The sequence below is a fragment of the Bos indicus x Bos taurus genome, chromosome 12 (assembly GCF_003369695.1).
Source record: "Bos indicus x Bos taurus breed Angus x Brahman F1 hybrid chromosome 12, Bos_hybrid_MaternalHap_v2.0, whole genome shotgun sequence".
Taxonomy (NCBI): Eukaryota; Metazoa; Chordata; class Mammalia; order Artiodactyla; family Bovidae; genus Bos; species Bos indicus x Bos taurus.
In genome coordinates, this window is record NC_040087.1 from 35,870,421 (window position 1) to 35,895,724 (window position 25,304).

At 37.7% G+C, this 25,304-nt stretch overlaps 1 protein-coding gene across 9 annotated transcripts in view; it reads right to left on the bottom strand.

Annotated features, from left to right (window-relative positions):
- The window catches only part of ZMYM2 (zinc finger MYM-type containing 2), a 62,927-nt gene that overhangs the window by 19,204 nt on the left and 18,419 nt on the right, over nucleotides 1–25,304 (bottom strand). For 7 of the 9 annotated variants that reach the window (XM_027557628.1, XM_027557629.1, XM_027557625.1 and 4 more), the window contains 10 exons: nucleotides 24,037–24,893; nucleotides 20,011–20,296; nucleotides 18,521–18,686; nucleotides 17,559–17,771; nucleotides 15,175–15,246; nucleotides 9,719–9,869; nucleotides 9,142–9,257; nucleotides 6,066–6,182; nucleotides 3,865–4,015; nucleotides 1,513–1,685 (listed from right to left, as the gene is read on the bottom strand). In XM_027557628.1, coding sequence (XP_027413429.1) covers nucleotides 1,513–1,685; nucleotides 3,865–4,015; nucleotides 6,066–6,182; nucleotides 9,142–9,257; nucleotides 9,719–9,869; nucleotides 15,175–15,246; nucleotides 17,559–17,771; nucleotides 18,521–18,686; nucleotides 20,011–20,296; nucleotides 24,037–24,883 — 2,292 coding nt within the window. In that variant the 5' untranslated portion in view covers nucleotides 24,884–24,893. Of the gene's footprint in view, nucleotides 1–1,512; nucleotides 1,686–3,864; nucleotides 4,016–6,065; nucleotides 6,183–9,141; nucleotides 9,258–9,718; nucleotides 9,870–15,174; nucleotides 15,247–17,558; nucleotides 17,772–18,520; nucleotides 18,687–20,010; nucleotides 20,297–24,036; nucleotides 24,894–25,304 lie in introns of those variants that run through there. The other 2 variants (XM_027557630.1, XM_027557634.1) reach the window with 1 other exon arrangement.

The following is a 25,304-nucleotide window of genomic DNA, read 5'->3' on the forward strand; positions in this document are numbered from 1 at the left end:
ACTTTCTGAAATGTACTGCCTCACTGAAATTTCATTATTGAGCACATAAAAACATGAGCTACAATTATCCTTTAAATAGACGACATCTACAATAACTTGGTCTTCTGTCAAAGAATACTTCTTTGCTTCCCAAAAAAAGAAAAAAGGAAACCAAAGGATTTCTATATTTTAATTACAGATAATATAAAAGAGAACAGAAAGAATCAAATCAAAGAAAGAAGCCACACAGAAATACAGTTCATGTGCTCTGAATAGAAAGCAATATCTTCTAACATATTTTTTAAAATCGAAGTTTTGAATTCACAATTACACAATTCAGCAGAAATCTGTATAATAAAATAATAACAGGGAAATACTTAGTACAACATGGGAACAACTTCTGTCTCAAACAATAAAACAGATGATGAAAAAGGTGACAGTAAGAATAAAATGGAGTTTCCACATTTGTGCCACTAAACACCTTCACTGTTTTCAAATGATCAAAAACTGATTTTTAAAACCTCTACATGATGTAAGAAAAGGTGTACTTGTGTGTGCTAAACTGAAACTGAGCATTTAAAGTCACTGAAGTAACATCTTCTGAGTGACGTCTCATCTGTAACAAGGTGCTGCTTCAGACGGAAAGGCATGTGTGTTCAAGTTAGTTAGTACTTATCCTGTGTGTTTCTAAAATCTGAACCTTAATTCTAAGGCTTAAAAAATAGAAACAACAGTAAAATAGTGACTAACTTTAAAACTGCAACAAAATCTTCGCCTATGACAACTTGTAAAGTATAACTTTTCTCTTTCTATTTAACAGATGCTTGTTACTATGTCAAGCTGTATATTCAAGACCTACATGGAGAATTCCTACAATTCTCTTACGTACTGTCACTTTACCACTAGTAGCTTTCATTAAGAGACTAAATTACTGTATATGTTTCAACAATTTTATTGTTAGTTTCTTTAGCAGTATTTCACAAATCTGAGGTTACAATGACATCTGGCCTTAAGTGCTTTAGAACTGTATTCACAGCAAAGCTTTAGCACTAACATGGTTTTCATCAGGTAATAGAAGTTTTTATTTGACTAAATAAAGCCCAAATTTATACTCATTTTCTTACTGAAAAAGAAATCAAAGCAATGGACCAAAAGGGGCTTCTCTTCTACTTTTTAAAAAGTAGGTATTTCTAAGACATTTACATATGTATTCACAATTTCAAGATAAATGTTTCTAGTCTCTATTCATCCACAGTGTCCTTTCCATTTGAAATTCTTCAAAGATTCATAATTAAAGGGGGAGGGAGGAGGGGGAGAATAATATTTTAAAACACCTCCTGAGTATCTAAAACAATAACCTGCCAATATTCATAATTGATAAAGAACCCATCAAAAATATTTCTATTTAGTGAACTAATGACACACAAACTTTAGATAAATACTCCATGTTGTTAAACGACCCTACTGCAAAGACACACCCTGCTGAGGGAGTGATGCCTCAAGGCGTGGAGTGAGGCCGGCGGGGGTACTTGCCTTGTAGTACCAGTCCTGGAAGCGGCGGCAGCACTCCTCGCTGCAGAAGTCCCTCACCACACCATCCAGCTCCCTTGTTGCCCCCTTCTTACACAGCTGAGAGCAGTAATTGCAAGTCACGCACCTCAGTCCTAAACGCCTTGCAAAGTCCTGTTTGTACAACAGTTTGCAGCCTGAAAAATATAAGATTTTAGTATTAAAACAAAAACTGATTTTTAAGGTAAGAAAGAGTTGACATGTCAAATAGATCACTGGCTTTAGAAAAGTGTTTATAAATTCACACATAAAGTCCTCTTTTTCTCCTGATCAAAACTGTGAAATCTAGTGTGATCAACACTAGCCTGTGAACAGTGGAACAGAGCGTGTAATATTAGATTTAGAATATCATGCAGGTTCAAATAATCAATGTAGTAAGGCTTTCAAATCTGGTAATGACTCAGAACTGTTATACCTGCTCTGTGCAAATATAATCCTGCTTGAGTGTTATCAACACAGCACAAATGGGCATTTAGAGAACTGAAACATGGAGACTGTTGAGAGGCACTGAGCAGACATTCAGCTCAATAGGCATTTTAGCTCAAGTCTCTAACCTTACAAGTGTCTGTCACCCTAAAGGACCTTCAGGGAAGTAAAACTGGTTTAATGACTTGCCCACAAGAGCAGTGTTACTCTATTCTTTTATTAAAACACTTCCTTTACCTACTATATAAATGCATTATTTTAACTTACATTTAAATCTTCTTTACTCCCTGTATCTTTATAAGGATTAAATAACCTTCACACTTCTACTCATGATGTGCACCTAAGAATGAACTTCTGCTGTTGTATTTATGAAATCCTACCCACTCTTTAATAAGGATGGCAGCTGTTTGCTACGTAATTTACTAGGCCATTACTTATGAACCATCCTTATGACTTCTTTTCTATTACTGTGAACAATATTTTAAAACATGTTTAATATTTTACCTTTATTAGCTTTATCTTTCTAACTAGCTTTTGATGGTAGTACCAGGTATTACATGTTTTGTTATTTCTGACAGGTTCCAGCAGAGAACTAGGTGTAGTTAAGAGAAAGCACAAAATATATTATTAAACAGAAAAAAATACACATCCCTTTTAACCTTTTATTGCCCAAAGCTATAAGTTCCTCTAACTGAAAATTATGTTCTTCAATGTCAGTTATCTATTTGTTGCTAATTGTCCGTCATTTCCATAAAATCTACATAATCCAAATGGTACAAGACCATTAATGTGTGTGCAAGCCCTTGACAAGGACATGTTCCAACTTGTGAATCACTGAGACTGCCACTGCACAAAAATTCAGGTAGAAGAGCTAAATTAATTTAGTCATTCTTTTCAGTGAAGCATATGTTACTTTTCATTAAGCTACAATCTTCACAGTAATCGTGACTGCTCTTCTCCAGGGGGCTGGACCCAAATGTGCAGGAATGCCTGCTGTAGGCAGTGCCGCCTGGAGTCATGGCCTCGTGTGTTGAAGACGCCTGATGATGGACTAAGAATCTTCTGATACTGCTGTTACTCTACTGCATTTAGGATCTCCCAACCCTGCTCTCGCCTCTAACCAGCAGAAGATGTCGACAGAAAAAGAGGATCCAGGAAGAAGGGGAAAAAAAAAACTGGGAAATAACAGATGAGGACAGCAGGTAGAAAAGCAGAGTCCAGTGCCTGGGGCCAAAGAATCGAAGGGAGAGCCACATATAATAAATAAGAGTCCAAAGCCCATAGCTACAATCCTGATTCCTATCTCTGGAGAATCAGAATGAGGAAACGGAGTTCATCTCTATAACCTGCCGCCTGGGACCAGAGCAGCAAAAACTATACATTGAAAGAGGATTTCCGGATGTACTGTAACCAGGGCCAGCATCTCCCTGGCCTCCCAGACTGAAAACTTGGAGGTCTTTTCCGGCTATGGTGATGCCCGCACTGATACAGGGAATACCTCTGCAGACCAGCAGTCAACTGGGCAGGGAATGGAGCCAGTGGACAGTAACTAATCCACCTGGAAAATCAACTTTCAGATCACTATTTGCCTGTTTAGAAATGACCTGGTGTGGCAATGCTTTTCTTTTCTTTCATCCTCAAAACTTCCTTGTAATGGAAAAACATGTTATCAAATTCTTAGAGATCAAATACTGTGAGGCCCAGAGATCGAGCGATCTATCTACCTATAGTATTAGTAACAGTAGAAAAGCAAACAATTTTTTTGTTCAGCTATACTAAAATTATACCGCTACTCTGAACATATTTAGTGATAAAGTTCAAAAATATTTTGGCAAAAAATTAACATTAAATATTAATGAAAGTTATGAACAACACTGTATATACACTTGCCTTCACTACAGAAAGGTCTCTTAACGCCAGAGAAATTTACTGTTTCATGAAGAGTCTTCTCCTCTTGACAGTATTCGCAATATGTAACTATGCAATGCAGCTTCTTATAGTCATCTGAACAAGTTTTGCTGCAGAATTGATGAACTTTGTTCTAAATGCACAATGGGAACCTTGGTAAGTATATGACAACCACCTCAAGAACAAGTTTAAGAAATAAACAAGCCACTTTTACAGAAACAAAGTTAAATCATTACCTACTTAATGTTACAATCCTTAGTGATACATTTCCTATAATAGGCCACAAACACCTAATTTAACTAATTCACTGCTGTATTTAGATATAGCTCCACAAAATTCAATACCATTAACTACTCTAAAATTACTCAAAGAATAAAAGTGCAAGTATCACTAAGAAAAGGTGGCAGTCCAGTGTTGCTAACAGAACTGGAGAAATGGGAAAACAAAGGAAGGTACAACATGGGTAAGCTACAAAAAGATAAGAACTAGGACAATAATATGATTTTCACTTAAAAGAAGTACTCTTTGTGGAGTACAGTCAAGTGGGCTCAGTCGCATTCCTGCCACAGCATTAACAGTAACAGCCCTAGTAGGGGCCACTGCACTGTGTGTGCCCAGTCTAAGCTGGTTCCCTTGAGTGGAATAGTAACAGCCCTAGTAGGGGCCACTGCACGGTGTGTGCCCAGTCTAAGCTGGTTCCCTTGAGTGGAGCAGGTTAATAATCACAGAATTGTGTCTCCTGTCCCCAAACCCACCAGAGCCAGAGTGACTTCGCAAGTAGCCAGCTGAGCAGGGGTAAGGTAACATGTCCAGGGCGGCAGCCTTCCCTCTCTTACTACAGAGCACAGAGACGAGGTCCAAACCATCTGCCTGACACTCACAGCACTATCTAAAGACCAAGGGGACAAAGGCCAAGGTTTTGGAAACACCCCAGGAGTGAGCCGAGCTGCCCTACAGGGGATAAGCCCTCCCAGAAGCCTGTCAACCGTGGGACAAGAAGCAAGAGGCCTATGGGACAGGCTCACTCAGCCTCGTATAAAGACCCACAGCTGGGAACGCAGAGTGGGCAGCACTAGCCTGGGGCTGCTGTGGGGACCCTGCTCACCTGGGTCGCCAGGCCCAGTGTGTGCAGGGCTCTTGGCTCCTGTGTGCGCTATGCTATGCACCCTCCCCTCCTTCTTCAGCACCCCTTCACTCCTTCCTACAGGCCTAATATCCTTCCTGCTGTGATTTAAAGAGGGGAACAGTCACTGAAAACCATCACTGGTGCCAATAACAGTCTCAAAGAATGACCAATTTAAATACCCTTAAGACAGCACCAAACAAAATAGCAAAACAAAAAAAATTTTAGGGGCTAAATAATGCAACCTCGGATTTCCAAAGTACTTCAGAAATCACGTGGTCCCGTTCTGGGGACCAGCTTCTGCCTGAGACTAAGACACCAGGGACAAGCCAAGAGCCACTAGTAGGTCTGGCTCAAGGTCAGCGGCTCTTAGCACTACATCTTGTGACCATCTTATCACACACTCCATGCCCTCGAAAACATGAAAGAATGACCACAGGTGAACACAGCTCAAGAAGCTGCGTTTAGCCCGGGCCACCCTGTCCCTCCCTCCCTGCCTCCCTCCATCCACTCCTTACTGCCCCTTTCCAAAACAAACATTAATGCTCAGAGTTTCTGCTTTGGAGAAAAGATATGGCAAAGTAAATTAATATACCGGTGAAGACAAGGGTGGTTAAGAAAGGGAAAAAAAATTCATATTTGGATTCTTTGATAAAACACAACTATAAAATGTTACATCACAACATAAACCTAAGGCAGTATAAGATCCTACAGTTCACAGACAATGCTTATAAACACAAGGTGGGGAGAAAGGTGGGAACAGGAACACTCCACACAGAAGACGCTGTAGGTATGTGACCAAGCAAAGACTCCTTACACTACCATGAACACAATGTGGAGTATGACTTCAGTGTGCTCTTTGACTTAAAAAGAAACAGGTCCTTTCCTGGTGCTATTCCCACATTAAAAAAAAAAAAAAAGCAAATAATCCAATCTTCACTAAATCTGAAAAATGAATCTTTATTCACTAGGAAATAGTTGCTCAAATGAAAATGCCATGTTTACTATACTAGACTTTTACTGTAGCAGAAGATAGCATGCATAATAAAACATGACTTGCCTCCCATTCCAAGATTTCTGGCTTTGAACAGAAAGAGTTTTTGCAATAGTTGCACTTCAATTGAATATCACTTGGCGCTACAAACTGGCCGTTGGGAGACGACTGCATGCTGAGAGCCTAAAACAGAGCAAGAGACACCAAGTCTGAGGTGGTTTTACAAGTTTTATTTGTGACAACCATCGAGTACCAACTACATCCAGAAAATAATACACATCTTTAAGTTCTTATCTCCTCAACATATAGAATGACATTTTTGAATTTTGTCTTTAAAAATACTAGTATACTGTTTAGTTTGATGAAACTGAATTTCATTTTTTACCACACAATTTCTATTAAAGATGAAAAAAGAAAAAAATATAAAGTTCAACTGTGATTTTTTCTTTAAGAAAATATAAACAAATAATAAATAGTGAGGTCGATCCACCAAGTCCTGAACCAGTAACGAAATACAGAAGAACGTAATTCCCAACTCTGCCTGTAACAGCTGATACTGCAATCATTTTCATTCCAAGTGCATCCGTGAAAATAGTCTTTTCATAATTTTTCTCGATGTTTTTTACATGCAATGTTGGGGAGGAAAAGATTTGTAGAAGGGGACAACAGAGGACAGGATGGTTCGCTGGCATCACTGACTCAATGGACATGAGTTTCAGCAAACTGTGAGATGGTGAAGGACAGGGAAGCCTAGCGTGCTGCAGTCCATGGGGTCACAAAGAGTCGGACATGACTGAGTGACTGAACAACAATGAATGGATAACCAGGAATTTCAGTTTCATTACACTTTAAAAAGTTAAAAGGATTTACAGGTTGAAGTGAGATAAGCCAACATGAGTGTCCCATGTCTTTAAGAATTTTCTACAGTTTGTTGTGATCCACACAGTCAAAGGCTTTAACATAGTCAATGAAGCAGAAGTAAATTTTTTTTTTAACTCCCTTCTTTTTCTATGATCTAGTGGATGTTGGCAATTTGATCTCTGGTTCCTCTGCCTTTTCTAAATCCAGCTTGAACATCTGGAAGTTCACGGTTCACGTACTGTTGAAACCTGGCTTAGAGAATTTTGAGCATTACTTTCGTAGCATGTGAGATGAGCGCAACTGTACAGTAGTTTGAATATCCTTTGGCATTGCCTTTCTTTGAGACTGACATGAAAATTTACCCCTTCCAGTCCTGTGGTCACTGCTGAGTTTTCCAGATTTGCTGGCATACTGAGTGTAGCACTTGAACGGCATCATATTTTAGGATATGAAATAGCTCACCTGGAATTCCATCACCTCCACCAGCTTTATTCACAGTGACGCTTCCTAAGGCCCACTTGACTTCAAACTCCAGGATGTCTGACTCAAGGTGAGTTACACACCATGGTTATCCAGGTCATTAAGACCTTTTTTGTATAGTTCTGTGTATCCTTGCCAACTCTTCTTAATCTCTTTTGCTTCTGTTAGGTCTTTACTGTTCCTGTCATTTATCATGCCCATCTTTGCATGGAATATTCCCCTTGATGTCACCAATTTTCTTGGAGAGATTTTAGTCTTTCCCATTCTATTGTTTTCCTCTATTTCTTTGCATGTTCACTTAAGAAGGCCTTCTAATTTCTCCTCGCTATTCTTTGGAACTCGAGTTCAGAAAGGTATACCTTTCTCTTCTCTTCTTTCATCAGCTATTTGTAAGCCTTCCTCAGACAACTTTACCTTCTTACATTTATTTTTCTTTTGAATGTACAGTGCCTGACTGTACAATGTTACAAACCTCCATCCATAGTTCTTCAGGCACTCCATCAGATCTAATCCCTTCAGTCTATTTGTCACTTAAACTGTATAATCATAAGGGATTTAATTTAGGTCATGCCTGAATGGTCTAGTGGTTTTCCCTACTTTCTTCAATCTGAGCCTGAATTTTGCAATAAGGAGCTCATGATCTGAGCTACAGTCAGCTCCAGATCTTATTTTTGCTGACTGTATAGAGCTTCTCTATCTTAAGCTGCAATGGATATAATCAATCTAATTTCAGTACTGACCATCTGGTGATGTCCATGTGTACAGGCATCTCTTGGGTTTTTGGAAAGGGGGTGTTTGCTATCATCAGCATATTCTCTTGATAAAACCCTATTAGTCTTTGTTTTGTACTCCAAGGCCAAACTTGAGTGTTATTCCAGGTACCTCTTCACATCCTACTTTTCCATCCACTTAGAACAACAAAATAGAACCTTCCCCTTAAGAGTCAGATGTTACTCAAACCATCCTATTAAGAACACACTGCACAGCAGGCACTGAGCACAATGAAACTGTGTGAAAGTGAATCAAGAAAAATCTCACTGAAAAACAGAGCCAAGAAGCCTGGTCAGCTCACCCCACAGACCCCAGCAGGAGGGAGACTGTCTCCATGGCCATCAACAACTCAGATTCTCACCAGCCTCCAGGTACGGCTAAGTCACTTCAGTCGTGTCCGACTCTGTGCGACCCCATAGACAGCAGCCCACCAGGCTCCCCCATCCCTGGGATTCTCCAGGCAAGAACACTGGAGTGGGTTGCCATTTCCTTCTCCAATGCATGAAAGTGAAAAGTGAAAGTGAAGTCGCTCAGTCGTGTCCAACTCTTAGCGACCCCATGGACTACAGCCTACCAGGCTCTTCCGCCCATGGGATTTTCCAAGCAAGAGTACTGGAGTGGGGTGCCATTGCCTTCTCCAGCCTCCAGGTAACTTGGGCTCAAAACCACCCCCAAGGCAACCCTAACCCTCCTTTGTTCTCCAGACTTGTCTGTGGTGCCTCCTGATTGGCTATTCCCAAATGAACTCGATTTTGCTGGCTAGACCACCTACTCTTTTGTTTTAAAGGTTGATAACTAAAATATATTTTCCTTCAAGATCAGTATCACAAATAACAGTTAAGAAGCCAATTTGAGTACCCACACTAAGTAGATCACTGGTAAAGTCACACCTGCTCTAGCCCAGAATCGCCACCCTCCAATCTGACCGTCAACAATATCATGTAAAACTTAGCATGTTAAATACAGATGTCACAGTGTTCATTTTCTACCTATATTTTATCAGAAGCATTAAGCAAAATAAAAAACAAACCTGGAATTTAGCCACACAACTGGAATTGCAAAAGTTATACAACTTTCCATCAGGCATTGTGGCTTGATACTGAGGTAAAGAGTTCCGCTTACAAAAATGGCAAATAATTCCCAAACCTAAGAGAGAAAAAGTATGTATCAGATTTTTTATGAAATAGCCAAGGTTTTTCCTAAAAATCTTAACTGACCTCTCAGACTAGTCTACTAATGAAACTTTCTATATATTATTATTTTATTAATTTCTGAGATTAATTGCACCTTAAAAAAATACTGTCATAAAAGAGTCTGATACCATGTCTCCAAAACAAACACAGATACATGAAACAATCTCAGTTTTAGATAATGTTTAAATGGAAAAACAATTTTAGCTAAGAACACAGGCATGGACAAACTCCACACCAATATTTTAAAAACTAAATTATCAAAACCATTAAAAATTTTTTACATTAACAAAGTTTAGTGTGATGATAAAAATAAACCATTTATGTGGTTTAAAATGAGCATAAAAAGAGAAGAAATAGTTAAGAAATTATTAATGTTATTAAAGTTCTTAAACTTTCCAAATACCTGAAACTTACTTTGTGATTTTGCATATTTTGTCTTGTGACTGTTCATGCAAGCAGTTGAACAATATGGCTCCATATACCCATTAGGACCTATACACTGAGTCATATCAAAAAACCTGCACTGTGTTCGGCAACCAGTACAAGTGGTCAGTTTTCCATATTTCTAAAAATTGAAACAAAAAGAAAATAAAGAATTTAACTAGAAAAGTATTTTTCATTATACTTTTTCTCTCTGTAAAACAATTTTGTTCATCTCTAATCAGGCTTAGTGGGTCAAAAGTCTTCATCTGAGGCTGAGTTTACTGCAATGCAGCTATACTAGGGTCAAACAAAAGTATAATCTAAGTCTCCTTCAAAAATAGTGGTTTTCCCTATTAAGTTAAACCAAATCATTACACATAAGTAAACAGAAACTGAAAATCTAAGGCAAAAAATCTAAGGTTTATCTGTTCACCATGATGACACACTTCCTCGTCTTATGGTAGAAAAAATCAATGAATCCTAATAATCAAACAACTACAGTCCTTCAAAGGAATAATTTGAAGATGTTAAATACTTTTTCCATTGAGCTGCTGCTATTTCAAGCACTCTGATACTTCCCTTAAAACTGATTTACCACCATTCTACTACATTTAAAACCTCATTCAACCAACATAAAACACAGAAACATTTACATTTTTTAATTAAAAACTTCATTCAAAATTATTTTTGGTTATTAAAGTTAATAATTAAGTCGATAGGTAATAATAAAGTCAATTGTGCCAAACATGAATACTGCCAACCCTGTATAGTTGAGAGAACAAGGAGAGAGTGAAGTTCAAGGGAAGGCACAGGAGGCCCACTCTGGAATCTACTGGACAAAAACAGCATCACTGCACAGTCTCCAACAACACACCCAGAGGCTGGTGTGTCTGTATACAAGAATCACCCTGAAGTCAAACAAAACTAAAAGCAAACCTTTAAGTGCAACTTTTATTTGATGTTTTTTTTCTGAGTGGTAACAGAATTATCATAATCAGTTACATCAAACGTCACATTTCACAACGCAAAGTAATCATCTTTTCAGTCCTCTGCATTTGCAGACACAAGCTCATCGCATGGAAGGGACTTGAGCATCCATCCTTCCACATGATGTTTAGATTGTTTCCCTTATCTTCGCACCCAACACCACGCAGTACAATATGATGATATAAGAAGGCCTCAGGACATTCCATGGACAAACGAATAAGAGATGTCAGGGGAAAACGACAATCAGGCCAAAAGTAACAAAAAATGAGCAAACTGCATGGATAAATTTCACAAATGCCACAGGATTTGAGAAAACAAAATAATAAACTGAAGGTAAAAACATTAGACAAAAACAACAACACCGATAAAAAAAGAAAAACTTCCTCAGCATACAACAAATGGAAAAGTTACGAGAAAACAGCTATTTACATCCAGGAATGCATGTCATATTCATACTGGTTCCTTATTTACTCAAACACCTAAAGGAAGCCATAAACATTACTTCTCAAAGTAGAAACCAACTCATCTCTTTATTCAATCTCTGAAAGGCTCAAAAAAAAAAAAAACCCAAAAAACAAAAAACCAAAAAACTTATCAACAGCAAAAGAATGCTAACATGGAAAAAAAGTAAGAATAACTGCAAACCTGTTAAGTCTAATTATGATTCTCCCAAGGTTACAGGACAACAGAGGAAAAGGCTGGTTTTTTGTTTGGAACGAAATATGTTTTCCTGGAGCTTAATAATTTACATTTTATATAGGAAGAAAAAAAAATCAGTAAGACAAAGAAAAAAGAAAAGAATGTTTAAAATCTGGCACTACAGCACAAATAGGGAATACTAAAAATATCAGACACCTGCCATTGTGTCACAGATCTACACAGAGAAAAGCAAAGTGGCTCTCAGCAGTGGACGTGAGACCTCCACAAGGCAGCTCCTAGGAAGAACTGTCTTACCAACATAACCAAGGCTCAATCATCCACTCTAACCTACATTACATGTTTTAACTTATCAGAAATATCCTTCAAGTTGACAATGAGTTCACTGTCAGAATGGCTAAATATCAATCATTAGTAACTTTTAAGACATACCAAAAAAAAGTAGATCAATTAACTTGGGTCAAGTAAACAAGAAGCTGAAAAAAAAAAACAAAAAACAAAAAACAAGAAGCTGAGCAACTGGTCCCCACTAAGAAACAAGTTTTATGTGAAGACACTGAGAAAGACAGAATCATCAATACTGAGAACACTATAACAGCCACCTTTACGTTTGCCACTATTTCAACCCTGAAAGGGCCCACCTAATGGGAGAGTGAGAAGGTAATGGCACCCCACTCCAGTACTCTTGCCTGGAAAATCCCATGGACGGAGGAGCCTGGTAGGCTGCAGTCCATGGGGTCGCTAAGAGTCGGACAGGACTGAGCGACTTCACTTTCACTTTTCACTTTCATGCACTGGAGAAGGAAATGGCAACCCACTCCAGTGTTCTTGCCTGGAGAATCCCAGGGACGGGGGAGCCTGGTGGGCTGCCATCTATGGGGTCGCACACAGTAGGACATGACTGAAGCAACTTAGCAGCAGCAGCAACGGGAGAGTATTATCAAAAAAGACATACACTGCCACGCCGCGTTTTCTCTGCTTCCTATGTAAACAATCAACATAATCATATTTAAATGTCATGCTTCTATAAATATGCACTGAGTGGTTTAAGGAACAAAATTAAGTGAAACAAATTCACAATTATTACATTCCCCATTCAGGCATGGGGGAAACCTACTTATAAATTCAGTAAAAAAAAAAAAAAAAAGTATGAAGAAGATCTGATTGAAACAGCACTGGTGTAAAAGGTAAAAATTATGGGGTATTTGTGGCAAATGGACTCATTTCCAGTCTACTCACTGAAAAAAAGTGCCGTATTAACCAACTCCACATGAATATAAAAATCAATCACATGATTCCAAAACTTTCCCATTTTTTCCTTTACTATGTAAGCAAAATATCTCATTTATTACTTTTTTAACCAAGCGAGTGGACAGCAGTGGTAGGTGCTCAAGCAATAAAGGTTGGATGGACTTGTAACTGCGAATCTAACCCAGGAAATGGGCATGTGTGTGGCTGCACAAAACCAACTCCTGGCCACGTCCAGAAACAACTGAAAGCTAACTTCTGTCTGCAACACCGCATGGAGAAACATACCCCTTCAAATTCATTAACATCCAACCGACCGACATGCAGCTCTGTTTTTCATTTCCATTAGAGGCAATAAACCACACTAGTTAGCAGAACATGTGACTTTGTCAAAAATAAAAATTCCCAACTTTTTATCTATATTGGCAGGTGTATCAATGTATCACAGATGTCAACCTCAAAAAACATTATAGTTATTAAACACTATACCTTACTACTTAATGCATTAATACCACGTGCATAAATCACATTTCATTTAATACTTTTAAAACTATATTTTGAATAACTGGTCCTATTTGTAATCATAGATATTTTATTTATGCATCTAACAGCATTCTGAGAATCCATCTAACTGTGTTACCAAAGGAGTCCAAAGCATAAGAATAGTGAAGAACTAAATCTGTGGAGGAGAGGCAGTGGTAAACTGTCAACAATGACATGATATTATACTAATTTCTATATTAAGTGAAGATTAAGAGATAAATTCAAGCAAACCTTGTACTTCATTCATTCAAAAAAAACCCTGAAATTCTTCCTTCATGTTGAAAGATGTTTGTGCAGAAAAATAAAGATCTAAAAAATTTACACACCATCATGCTTGACTTTTCTTCACTATTGTATAGCTTACAATTTTTCTTTCAATACATATATACTAGTTTTGCAATTTTTAGAATTTTTCTAATTGACAACAGATGCTAAAAATAGTGAGAAGTTTGCTGAGCAACATGATATTTCCATAGTATAAAATACATCCCCTCAAAATAACTTATATATGGAGGGGAAAACAGCAACTGCCCTGGAGAAATGGGACAGCGCCCCCTTGACCGAGTGAGCCAAGCCAATGCACAAGAGCGGACAGCAGACATCACGTGCCTGCTGGTCTGACGCTGCACAAGGATGTGTACTGCTGCCTAGGTATTCGTGCCCACCATGCACCACCTCAGTGTCATCCTGAGAAAACAGCAGACAAACCTAACTCAAGGGCACTTCACCACCTGTCGTGCAGTGCTCAGAAATATCAAGGTCACAAAAGACCTTGGGACCAGACAGACCAGGGACCAGTTCAGAAGTCCCTTATATAAAATGGTATAGTATGCACATCTCCCTCAATTACGTATAATAACTAAAACAATGTAAATGCTATGTAAACAGCTGACAGTGTGCAGCAAATTTAACTTGTGATTTTCGGAATTTTTTGCCACACCCCCACCCCCAACACATTTTCAGTCAATTGAATCCATTAGATGCAGAACCTGTGGATATAAAGGGCCAACTGTATAACTCTGTAAAACATAGAAAGTTTATATAAAAAGGACATATGAAAAGAGCCACTATGATAAATATGCTGATATACTCAAGAAACCCATGGAGGAACATGAACATAATGCGGCCAGAAATAGAGGACATAAAAAAGACCCAGACAGAACCTCTAGAGATAACACAAAGGCCAAGCCAAAATCTACACCACACTGAACTAACAGTTGGTTAGAAACAACTGAGTAAAACCAGTAAAACCAAAGATACAATAGAAAGTCTCTAGTAGGAAGCAAGAAGGAAAACAAGACTTAAAAAACCTCAATAAATAATGAATGAGCCACTGCGACCAGGGGCAGGAGCAGGAAGTCTAGCACACCTGGAACTAGGGTCTCAGGAGGAGAGAGGGAGAAACTGAAAAAAAGGTTTCTTTAAATAATGGCTTATGACTCTGGATTAGATGTTATATAAATCTTTTTTCCAATTTGTTATAACAGACATTAATGAACAAATTTTGAATAAAGTCTATAGATGAACCAAACAGCAGTATTAAAAATGTCTTATTTTGATCGCTGTACTACAATCTTAATTACTGTTAATTGTATACATTTATTATTCAAATACTAATTTACTCATGCAGTTTAACAAATATAGATTTGGAAACAGTTTTTGAAAGAAAGGGGTTTTTTCCCCCTCTTTCAGGTAGGTCCAAGAGAAGGACTTTTATATTCTACATTTAAATGCTCACTGTGGTCAAGGACTATGAGTTAAAAATCTGTATCTTAAACTAATTTTTAATAACATAAATACCTAAAATCAATAGAATACATCATAAGAAAACACATAATATTTAGTGAAATGAAAGTTTGTTTGTCTGAAGAGATAAAACGATCATCATCATAACAGATTTTAAGTTCAGAAATGGTAATATGCTTCCAAATGCACATGATTCTCAGACACACAATAAGGCAGTAGCAGCATGTGTCACGTGGAGGCCATGGCCAGGCCACATTCCCACTTACCTCAGGCTGCGTGAGGAAAGAGTCTGGTGTGTGATCTCGAACCTCCTTCAGGAAGCCTGGATGGCTACCTACCTAAAAGAAGATTTTAAAAGGCTTTATTTTTTTTTTTGAAGGATAATTGCTTTATAGAATTTTGTTGTTTTCTGTCAAACCTCAACATGAATCAGCCATAGGTATACATACATCCCCTCCCTTTTGAACCTCCCTCCCATCTCCCTCCCCATTCCACCCCTCTAGGTTGATACAGAGCCTGTTTAAGTTTCCTGAGCCCTACAGCAAATTCCCATTGGCCATCTATTTTCCATATGGTAATGTAAGTTTCCATGTTACTCTTTCCACACATCTCACCATCTCCTTCCTTCTCCCCATGTCCATAAGTCTATTCTCTATGTCTGTTTCTCCAAGGCTGCCCTGCAAATAAATTCTTCAGAACCATTTTTCTAGATTCCATATATGTGCATTAGAATACAATATTTATCTTTCTTTCTGACTCACTTCACTCTATCTAATAGATTCTAGGTCCATATAAAAAGATATAAAGAAAGGCTCCCAGACTGAAAGGTCAACAAGCAACCTGCAAAAGCTGATTCTTAATTACCTATTTCGTGACTTAAAACAACCTCATCCAACTTTACAAATGCCTGTCTGCTCTGTCCTAGTGCCAACGCCCAGCTTACAGAATAATTATTACATAACTTTAATGATCCTATAGAAAAATAAGGCTCAGATGATGGTCAGTATTTTTAACTAAGGTATGTACATTATTTTAGACATTGATGCTACTTGCACACTTAGTAGTCTAAGTCTCACTTTAATATTCGTTCTGCTGCCTGCCACATGGGAGATCTGGGTGCGATCCCTGGGTTGGGAAAACCCCTGGAGAAGGGAGAAGCTACCCACTCCAGTATTGTGGCCTGAAGAATTCTATGAACTATACAGTCCCTGGGGTCACAAAGAATCGGACACTACTGAGCAACTTTCAGTCAGTCAATCAATCTACTGCAGTGGTCTGGAACTGAACCCAAACATCTCTGAGCTGTGCCTGTGCCAGGTTATTCACCATTGGTTATCTGTAGCAGCAAAACAACAGAGATAACGCAGTACCATCCACAGCAAAGTAACGAAATAAACAACAGTTAGCCCAGTGTAGTCTTGTATACTGGTGACCACTGGTTCTTGGGAGGTGAGAGGAAACACCATAATCCACATGGCACCAGCATAAAATGAACATGAAGTCAGCAAGGGAGACACGGATGCACTCCATTACGTACGATATCGCCACCACACAAATACAGTCATGGAAATAACTTCAAGAGCACAGATAACATTAAAATATAATAAAATAATTAGGAATTTCTAAGTTTTAAGTATTTATTTTCTTTGTTTTCAATACTCTGTGTCTCCCTCCACCCCAAATATATTATCTTTAAGCCCTTACTCCCAATGAGACTGTATCTGGAGCAGGGGCTTTAGGGAGGCAGTCAAGACTAAACCAAGTCCTACAGGACACTCTTTCTCCTGAGCACAGAGGAAAGACCACATGAGGACACAGAGAGAAGGCTCCCTACAAGTCTGGCAGAGTGGCCTCACCAGTCACCCTGGAAGGGCACCTTGATCTTTAAGCCTCCAGAACTATGAGAAAGAAAATTCTTGGCTGTCTGAACCCCTCAGTATTTTGTTATGGCAGTCCTAGCAGATTAATACAAATGGAATTTATAAGTTTCTCAAACTTAATTTTTAACAATGGGTTAACAACCAGCTCACAAAATACCTAAAAACTAAGCCATGAAAAAAAGAAGAATAAGGAATATATTGACAGGGGATGCGTCCAAGATACAAATGTACAGTAAAAGCACATAACCGTATGCTCCCTTTTGTACAGGGGAAAAAAGAGAAACTAAGAACAAATTATTTCCTTAACTTTTCAGAAAGAACAGAAAAGAAAATACTATTAAAAATTGATATGTATAAAGAATAAGTAGGAACCAACAGAAGAGAGAAATGGGGCCAACTTCTGACTTTTGAAATCATTAAAAAATAAACTAGATCAAAAACATCTTAAATTTCAAATTAATATTACAAATAAGATAATCATTCCTAAGCATTAACAATCTGAAAAATCGTATTTGTGACCCCTCTCCACCACCTAAAAAAAAATTCAAAACAAGAATCACTGTGGTAAGCATTTACCTATGGTAAAATCACAACCTTATTTCCAACCATCTACATATATTTCCACATTTATCTGAGATAAGGTTATCTCTAAGATGTTAAGACAATAATGGAACTAAATGAGATCCCAAGATAAATCTGGTTACTAAATGCTGTTAAGAGTAAAACTATTACAGCAATTTAAAAACACACTCAAACCAGTGGTGAATTACCTGCTTGTATTCACTGACACAACTCTGGCAGCAAAACCTCTTCTGCTGACCATCAACAACCAGGACATTGTTCCCAGCTCCTTTGCTGGGTAGGTACTCGCCGCACTGCTCACAGCAGTTCATTATAAGGCCATTAGCCATCCTGTATCTGTTAAAGCAATGGTCACTGCACAGCTTATGAGTCATGTTTTTAAAGCTAACTTCATGGCGAATCTGAAAGAAAAACAACAAGCAAAATTTTAAAACACAAATTAATACACAACATGTAGCTTAAGTCACAAGGTGCTTCAACAAAAAGAAAATACCTCTATTTTTCTATGTAAGGCTTGTTTAAGAAAAGGGCAAAACAAAGTACATTTCATTTTTAAACTTTTCTTTAATAAACACACGGAATACACGTATGGCAGGAAGCAGGGAGGACCACCAGGATCATAATACAAGCTTCTCTAGAGGTCTCTATAAGTGATAGGAAGCAACCCAGTCTAGGTAGTATAAAACTTCTAAAACAGATTGGAAATCTTTAGCTAAATCCAAACGGAAATATAAATAAAGTACATTGCTATACAGAATAGGGAGAACTATTATAAATAATTCAAATAAGGATGGATACACAGATTTCTTTTTATTTCATAAAATGCCAAAACCATAATATATTTTTAATGAAATCCTCCAAAATATCCCCACCACTTATTTCACTGCTTAGACAAGATTGTTGCCTCTTGTTTGAAGCTTAGCACCGTTTAAACACTATGGTTTTGTCTGTGAGTGCTCCCAACATCAAGGAAAAAGTCAACTGATGCTATATTTCAGTTTTTTTATAACTACATAAAGGGATAGTTATAAGACAGATTTCATATACCCTCACTTTTAAGGAAACACACACTGATGATACATCATTAACAGTTAAAGTCATAAATATTCCTATTAATCAGAACTAAGTGATAAAGCACAGAAATACAAACCTCTGTTAGTTTACCACAAATTGTACATCTTGATTTATTCAGAGCTCCTTTAGTAGGATTCTGTTTGTCTTCATAGAGAGACAGACAAGATGTGCTACAGAACTCCTGGAAGGATTCACTTGAGTCCACTTGAGCAACAATGGTTCCTTTCATTGTAGTTATATCTCTGAAAAGCAGCAAAGTCAAGCTCCACTTAAAAATAAATCAAATACAAAAAAAGTAAGTGACATTTTTAACTTCCATAAACTGGAACCATTTTTAGATTCATTACATCACCTTTACTATGTAAAAACTCTTGGTTCATAAAAATATGATGAACATAGAAGCTTGAGAAGCAGTACTATTAAACCCCAGCCACCACTCAATTCATCTTCAAGCTCCTTAACAAGGCTTTCAGACACTGGAAACACTTTAAAAGAAAAGTTTTTGTTATAAATGTGGAGTTTAATGTCAAGGCCTAATTTACTGAGGTATAAACTATGATACCTATGCAATTTTCCTCTCCAGGTAAGCAGAAAGCATGAGATATCTAGGTCACAGGAATACAACATCCTTTTAGAGAGCAAAAGTGAATTTAAATATATCCCATAACCCAGAACAACCCCACTGACCATTCTGTACAGCTCTCAACTACAATTAAAAATGTTAAGAAACAACCACATTGATGACTTTAGAAATTTTCCTTTAATTCTGAATTTTCAGGTCTTACACTACTGCATGCAAGCCTATTACTGTAAAGCAACCAAAAAATGTATAACAATTGCACCAATATTTGAATTTACTAAACTTACACAGAGCACTCAGCCCTTTTCAAATTTCTAAGATCTAAAACATCTTCACAAACATGGGCTGCTCAAGAGATGGTACAGAAAATCCACCTGCTTGACCTTGTACAGAATATGCCATATTCATCTCATTTTTAACTAGTGAGGCCAGACGTAGAAACAGCAGGAGAGGATTCACTACAAGGCTGTCAAAAAATTGGTACCTGAGTCATCAAAAGGTAAGTATTAAAAAATGACCTAAAATTTAAGACAAACATAAATAAATGCATACAATAACCAAAGTTCTGCCAATTTTAAACAATCTTAACATGCAAGTACTCTAAATTTTGACCTATTTTAATACAAAACTAGTCACACATAAATTGTGTAAGAATTTTATCGGGCTAGAACTAAATTCTTATAATTAGTAATGTAAATAAGCATGTATGTATTTTTTACAAACTCAAGAAGTCCAAAGGAGATCACAGATAAAATTAATTACAGGGATCGAGGATCTAAATCAACCCCAAAGCCCATCCAAGTAGGAGGCTCTTTATTCCTAAACCACCTCAGCTTGACAGAGAACACTCTAATGTTCTACAAATTTTAGTCTGGCTTAGCTTATGCATTTTCAAAACACGGTGATTCACCTCTAAAACAATTTTTCTCAAATTTTATATCACCAATATTCAACCACATGGAAATATGCTGAAAGGTAAACCTTACTTTTTACACATAACACAAAGTTTCTTTGGAGCAGGCTTGTGAGAGAAGGAAGAAAGGCAGGTGGTAGAACAGAAGAGGTGAGCTGATCCTTTTCGCTGATAAGCTGTCTGTCCCTTCTGCAGAGGTTTTTTGCAGTTTGCACAAGTGACTTTAACTGGTTTAGTGGGTTGCTGTTGGGCAGAAGGCTGGAAAATCTGTTTAGGAAGCGAGGCCACTGGTGATAAAGAATCCACCCCTGGCTGTTTCTGATTACGGGGAAAGGATGCTGACTGGGAGATCCAAGAATCTAAAAAAAAAAACACACACATACATTGAAATTTGTATCAGAGAAACATTCTGTACACGTTTCAGACATCAGGAAGGCACAGTACAGCGGACAGTCAAAGGCATAGACTTTGGAGTCAGCATGGCTGACATGCAGGCTTCATTACCTACCAGCCCAGGAAGTTACTCACCTGGAGCCTAACTCGTCTCTCAACTGCAAACAGAAACTTTAAACGAGATAATACATGGTTTAAAAACCAGTGACTGACATATAGGAAGCGCTAAAAAGTATTAGCCATTAGTTATTAAACAGGAAGAACTTACAGAATATGACTTTAAGCAAGGAACACATATATCAACATAAAAGTATAATAAAATCTCGACCAACCAGAACCTTTGACAAATATAACATAGGTTGGATAAAGTTTACAAATGATTATACTCAAAACATCTTTCTAGGAACGTCTCTTGCAGTCCAGTGCTAAGACTCCATGCTTCCACTGCAAGGGGGCATGGGTTTGATCCTTGGTCAGAGAACTAAGATGCCACATGCTGCATGGCACAGCCAAAAAAATTTTAAATAATAAAAAGTTTAAAATAAATCTTTCTGAGAACAGCTTTTCCATATACATGTTTCATTCCATGGCCTCCAAGTACATCACATAATATCAAAGAAACCAGAGTGTTAAACAGACATGGGGACCAACGCACCATCACCCAGGGGTGCTGTCCCTGCCAGCAGCACAGCCTACCGGGCATGGCACTGAGAGCTGGGAGCCCAATGCTGGGGAGCAGAGGTCCACCCCTCTCTCCTTCACAGACCGCTTCAGTGGGATGAGCAGTGAGTTTCCAGCCCACCACTGGTCACTGCTCCACAGCCTCCCGATGCAACACCAATGTGTGTGCGCGTGCTCCGTTGCTCAGTTGTGTCCAGCTCTTTTGCAACCCCATAGACTGTAGCAATACCAATACGGCTAACGTTTTACATTTTGAAACTTTTCATGCTATTGCTTCTAACTTCTACTACTTTGTACTCTTGTAATATTTTTCCTTTCAAGCTCCTTGTGAAATTTGAACTTCCATACAAAAAAGATGTCCTTTTATAAGAAAAACAAAGTACAAAAATATCTAGAGTATGAGGACATTTCTTTACTATCAAAACCTTAAAGAGGGCAAGTTCCTGGTTCTGACCAGTCCATTCATTGACCTAATGGTTTCCAGGTGCTACATATACTGCTAGTCAAATTTTACCTAATCCACAAACCCCTCCAAATAAATCCATACTTTATACAGAGAGTAAACAAAGTGCATTCTGGAATCCTGTCATCCTGACACCATGAGGGCCGGTTTTAATGAAGAGGTAAAAATACTAAAGAACACGAAGAATGCAAATCACTGAAATGGCAGTTCCATCTCATGAAGGGCCGTCAAACAAAAATTTTATTTGAATATATGTTAGAAGGAATAGCTTTTACAACATAAAGTGGATCCTTAGAATTTTCAACTCTGTAGGCTTCTCATTTGAATATATACTTAAAGGAACCTATTTAAACCTAAAATCATCTATTAACTTGACTTTGAAAATTGGCAATTTTTTTTTCAGTTTAGTTTTAGGCCCTGTAAACTAAATACACAGTAGCTCCTTTTAGCTATACTTTAACTCTTACATTTCCCCTACTTTCAAATTTTCACCTCCTCCAACATCAACACACTTTTAGGAATGGAAGGAACTTAAGCATTCTGTCTGAAACCTCTGTTTTACACAAGGGACATCAAGGAATAGAGGTTAATTTGCCAAAGTCATCATTAGTCTAAGAGCCAGCATAAACAGCTAGGATGTTGTAATTCTCCATTACAAACAAAGACCGCAGGTACACACAAGAGCTAATCGGTAAACTCAGGAGCAAGAGGTGTATCTGTCTGGCTTTCTGATGCACACTTGACATTCCCTGACTCAGCAACAGTCCTCAAGTACTAGGGGTCCCAAGACACATGGATAAGAATATTCTTAAGAGTTATTTAAATACTAAAAACTGGAATTGAACTAAACAGAGAATTACCAAATGCAAACATATACTCTTGATATGGTCAAAAGTTAAAAATCTACTGTTTATTTAAAGGGGAGGGAGGAAGGGAAAGTGTGCAAAGCTAGACCTATCCTGCAATCTCAGGTTACAATTAAATGTACCTTCCTCAACAGTAAAGACTGCACACTATGTTCTTTTTCATACATTTTTAATATATTTAAAATTATGAGACAAAATAGCTGTTTTGAAACTAATTTGACTATTATCATGTCTTAAACTTTTATAAAAAGTGAGCCAGTAGGAAAGATATTCTAATATACAGCTGATAGCAGTTTAAATTGGTAAAACCTTTCCAGAAGGCAGCATGACAAACTATTTCCACAACTTAAAAATGCTCTCACAAATTCATGTACACATATGCACATCAATGACCTACCAACAAATATATGTAAATACATACAAGGGGAAATGGTCTTGGGAGACATTAGAATTTTTCAAAACTGAGTATTAAGAAACACACTTTTTTCAAAATCATTATAAACCAGAACCTTTTTATAACCAATGATCTTTGGACAGATAGAAGCAGTGACACTCTCTGACCCAGTAACTTTACTTCTAGGAGTAAATGCTAAGAAATCATCAGAAATTTGAGGGGAAAAAAGTTCATCATATACCAACAACAGCAAAAAAGGAAAATGGTGTAAAAGCCAAATATGGCGACTGGTATAATGAAACCCACTGTGCAGTCATTACAACTTCCATGTATAAACAATTTTAGTGATATGAAAAAATACAGAGCCACATTAAGTGGAGGGAAAACAAGAAAGAACATTATGAATAACTTCACTCAAGCAAATTAAGAAGTACAAAGGAGAAAGAATGACAACCAGCCGCTCAAACCATTATCAACAGTGGTAGGTAACCTTCAGTTAATCACCTATAAGGGTTTCTCCCCCCCATTTTTTAATTATGGATTTTCCAAATATTCTTCAGTAATTAGACATTACTATCATAACCGAAAAGAATAAGTAAGAAAAACAACTAGCATTTCACAAAACATTCTACACAGCTTCGGTTTCAGTCATTTCTTATTATTCCCCACAATCCTAGGCTGATAAAGTTGCTAACAAGCTTAAAATGATGAAGCCCAAGAAGAGAAGGTACACGAGAGACAGGCAGGCCTCACGTGGTCGGGAAAAGCCACAGAACTCTTCTCACAGTTTCCACAGAATAAAGCTGCCTGCAGAAAGTATTTTCAAATAGTCAAGAAATTTACCAATCTTTACATATTAAAAAAAAATTAGTGCTAATAAGTAAAAATTAAAATCAGACAGGCAATCAAAATTAAAACACAAATCTAAACGCAATTACACAACATTATATTGCTCCTCACATGTACTAAATATCTTTTCGTTCTCTATTTGCACATTAAAACCATACCATTAAAAACACACGAGCATAAAATGAGTACATGACAAATAGGATGCCAAATTATTAGAATATGGTGACTATAAAGAGTATTTTGTTCTGATTAATTTTCCAATACTCTACAGAGAAATATTACATACATAGTTTACATCTCTTATTAGTTAAAATTTGAAACTTGAAAGTCAATAGAATTAACACATCTTACATGAGTAAACTAACCAAAGTAGCACCAATTAGGACAATGAAAGAAGAACCTGCCTGTAAACAACCCCTAAAGGGGGAGCGGGAGAGGACCCTCACTGCTTACCAGGGTTGTGATGAGCTGCAGACTCTCCGTTCTGAAATGCGTCTCCTGCCACATTCATTCTACCAGGATTGAAAGGTCCTACTGCAGTCTTGGTCTGTGAAGTTAAAGACGGGGTGTATGTTTGCATATTAACACCAAAATTACTTGACTGCAGTCCATTAGAGACATCTCCCAAGCTGGCATTCTGCAGGGATGTTACGTGTGTGATCATCAGGTTCATGTCTCTCCCGTCAGTGTGTTCTAACTGGCCATCACTCACAGAGCCGACGCCTGTTTCTAAGGTCGTAACGTTAGCGATCTGAATCTCAGAGTCTGGTTCTGTGGTGATACCACTATTACCCATTCCTGCATTTACCTTACTTCTTGAAAAACTGGAAGGGGAGAAATCCACATCATTGGTTCTGTTTTTAGACTCAGATGGTCTCCGTTCAATAAAACTGGAGGAATTTTTCTCTTGCCCTTGATTTGTTTCCATATCCTCCTCATCATCAATGACAATCGTCTCACTTACACTCCCCTTCTGAGAAGCCAATTCTTTTGAGGAAGGAAGAATTTTGGAATCATTTCCTGGCAGCTCTTCATTTTTCGATGATGTAAATGTTATGGTTCTTTGATCAGCCACCACTGGTGCACAAGGAGGAGGTGGTTGTACTGGTTCAATAAACACAACATCATCATCGTCTTCCACTGATGAGCTCTGAAATTTATTAGATCTATTCACTAAAGGATTAGGTGGCCCACTAAACGAATTTCCTACATCCGTGAGACTAGCTGCCATGGCTGTCCTCCCCAACAGAACAGGAGTCTGATCAGTCACTTCCAATCCTCCTGCTGAACCTGTGTCCATGCCAAAGACCCTGTTAAGGAGACAGAAAAAAGACACACGTTACAATTGTCAGTATATGGCTTTTGATGCGACTCAAATTCAAAGAATTTTTTGAAGGTACTTTTACTTTCTTTCTTACTCTAAGTAACAACGATTCTTATCGATGATCCAGGAAAAATTTGATATCCATTCTGTGATCTTCCCTCATTCACTAATCATTTCATATAGTTTATGTGATATAAAAATAACATGCGATATAAAAATACAGGTAATTATACAATTTTCAGTAAGAATATGCAGTATATTTGCAACCTTCTCTTCTCTACCACTGCCTACCCTATAAATTTTAACACTGAAAACATACATAAATCGTTCCACACACATGTGAACAAAAAAATAACTAAAATCTGATCATGACAATCTCTTGATATTTATCCTTATT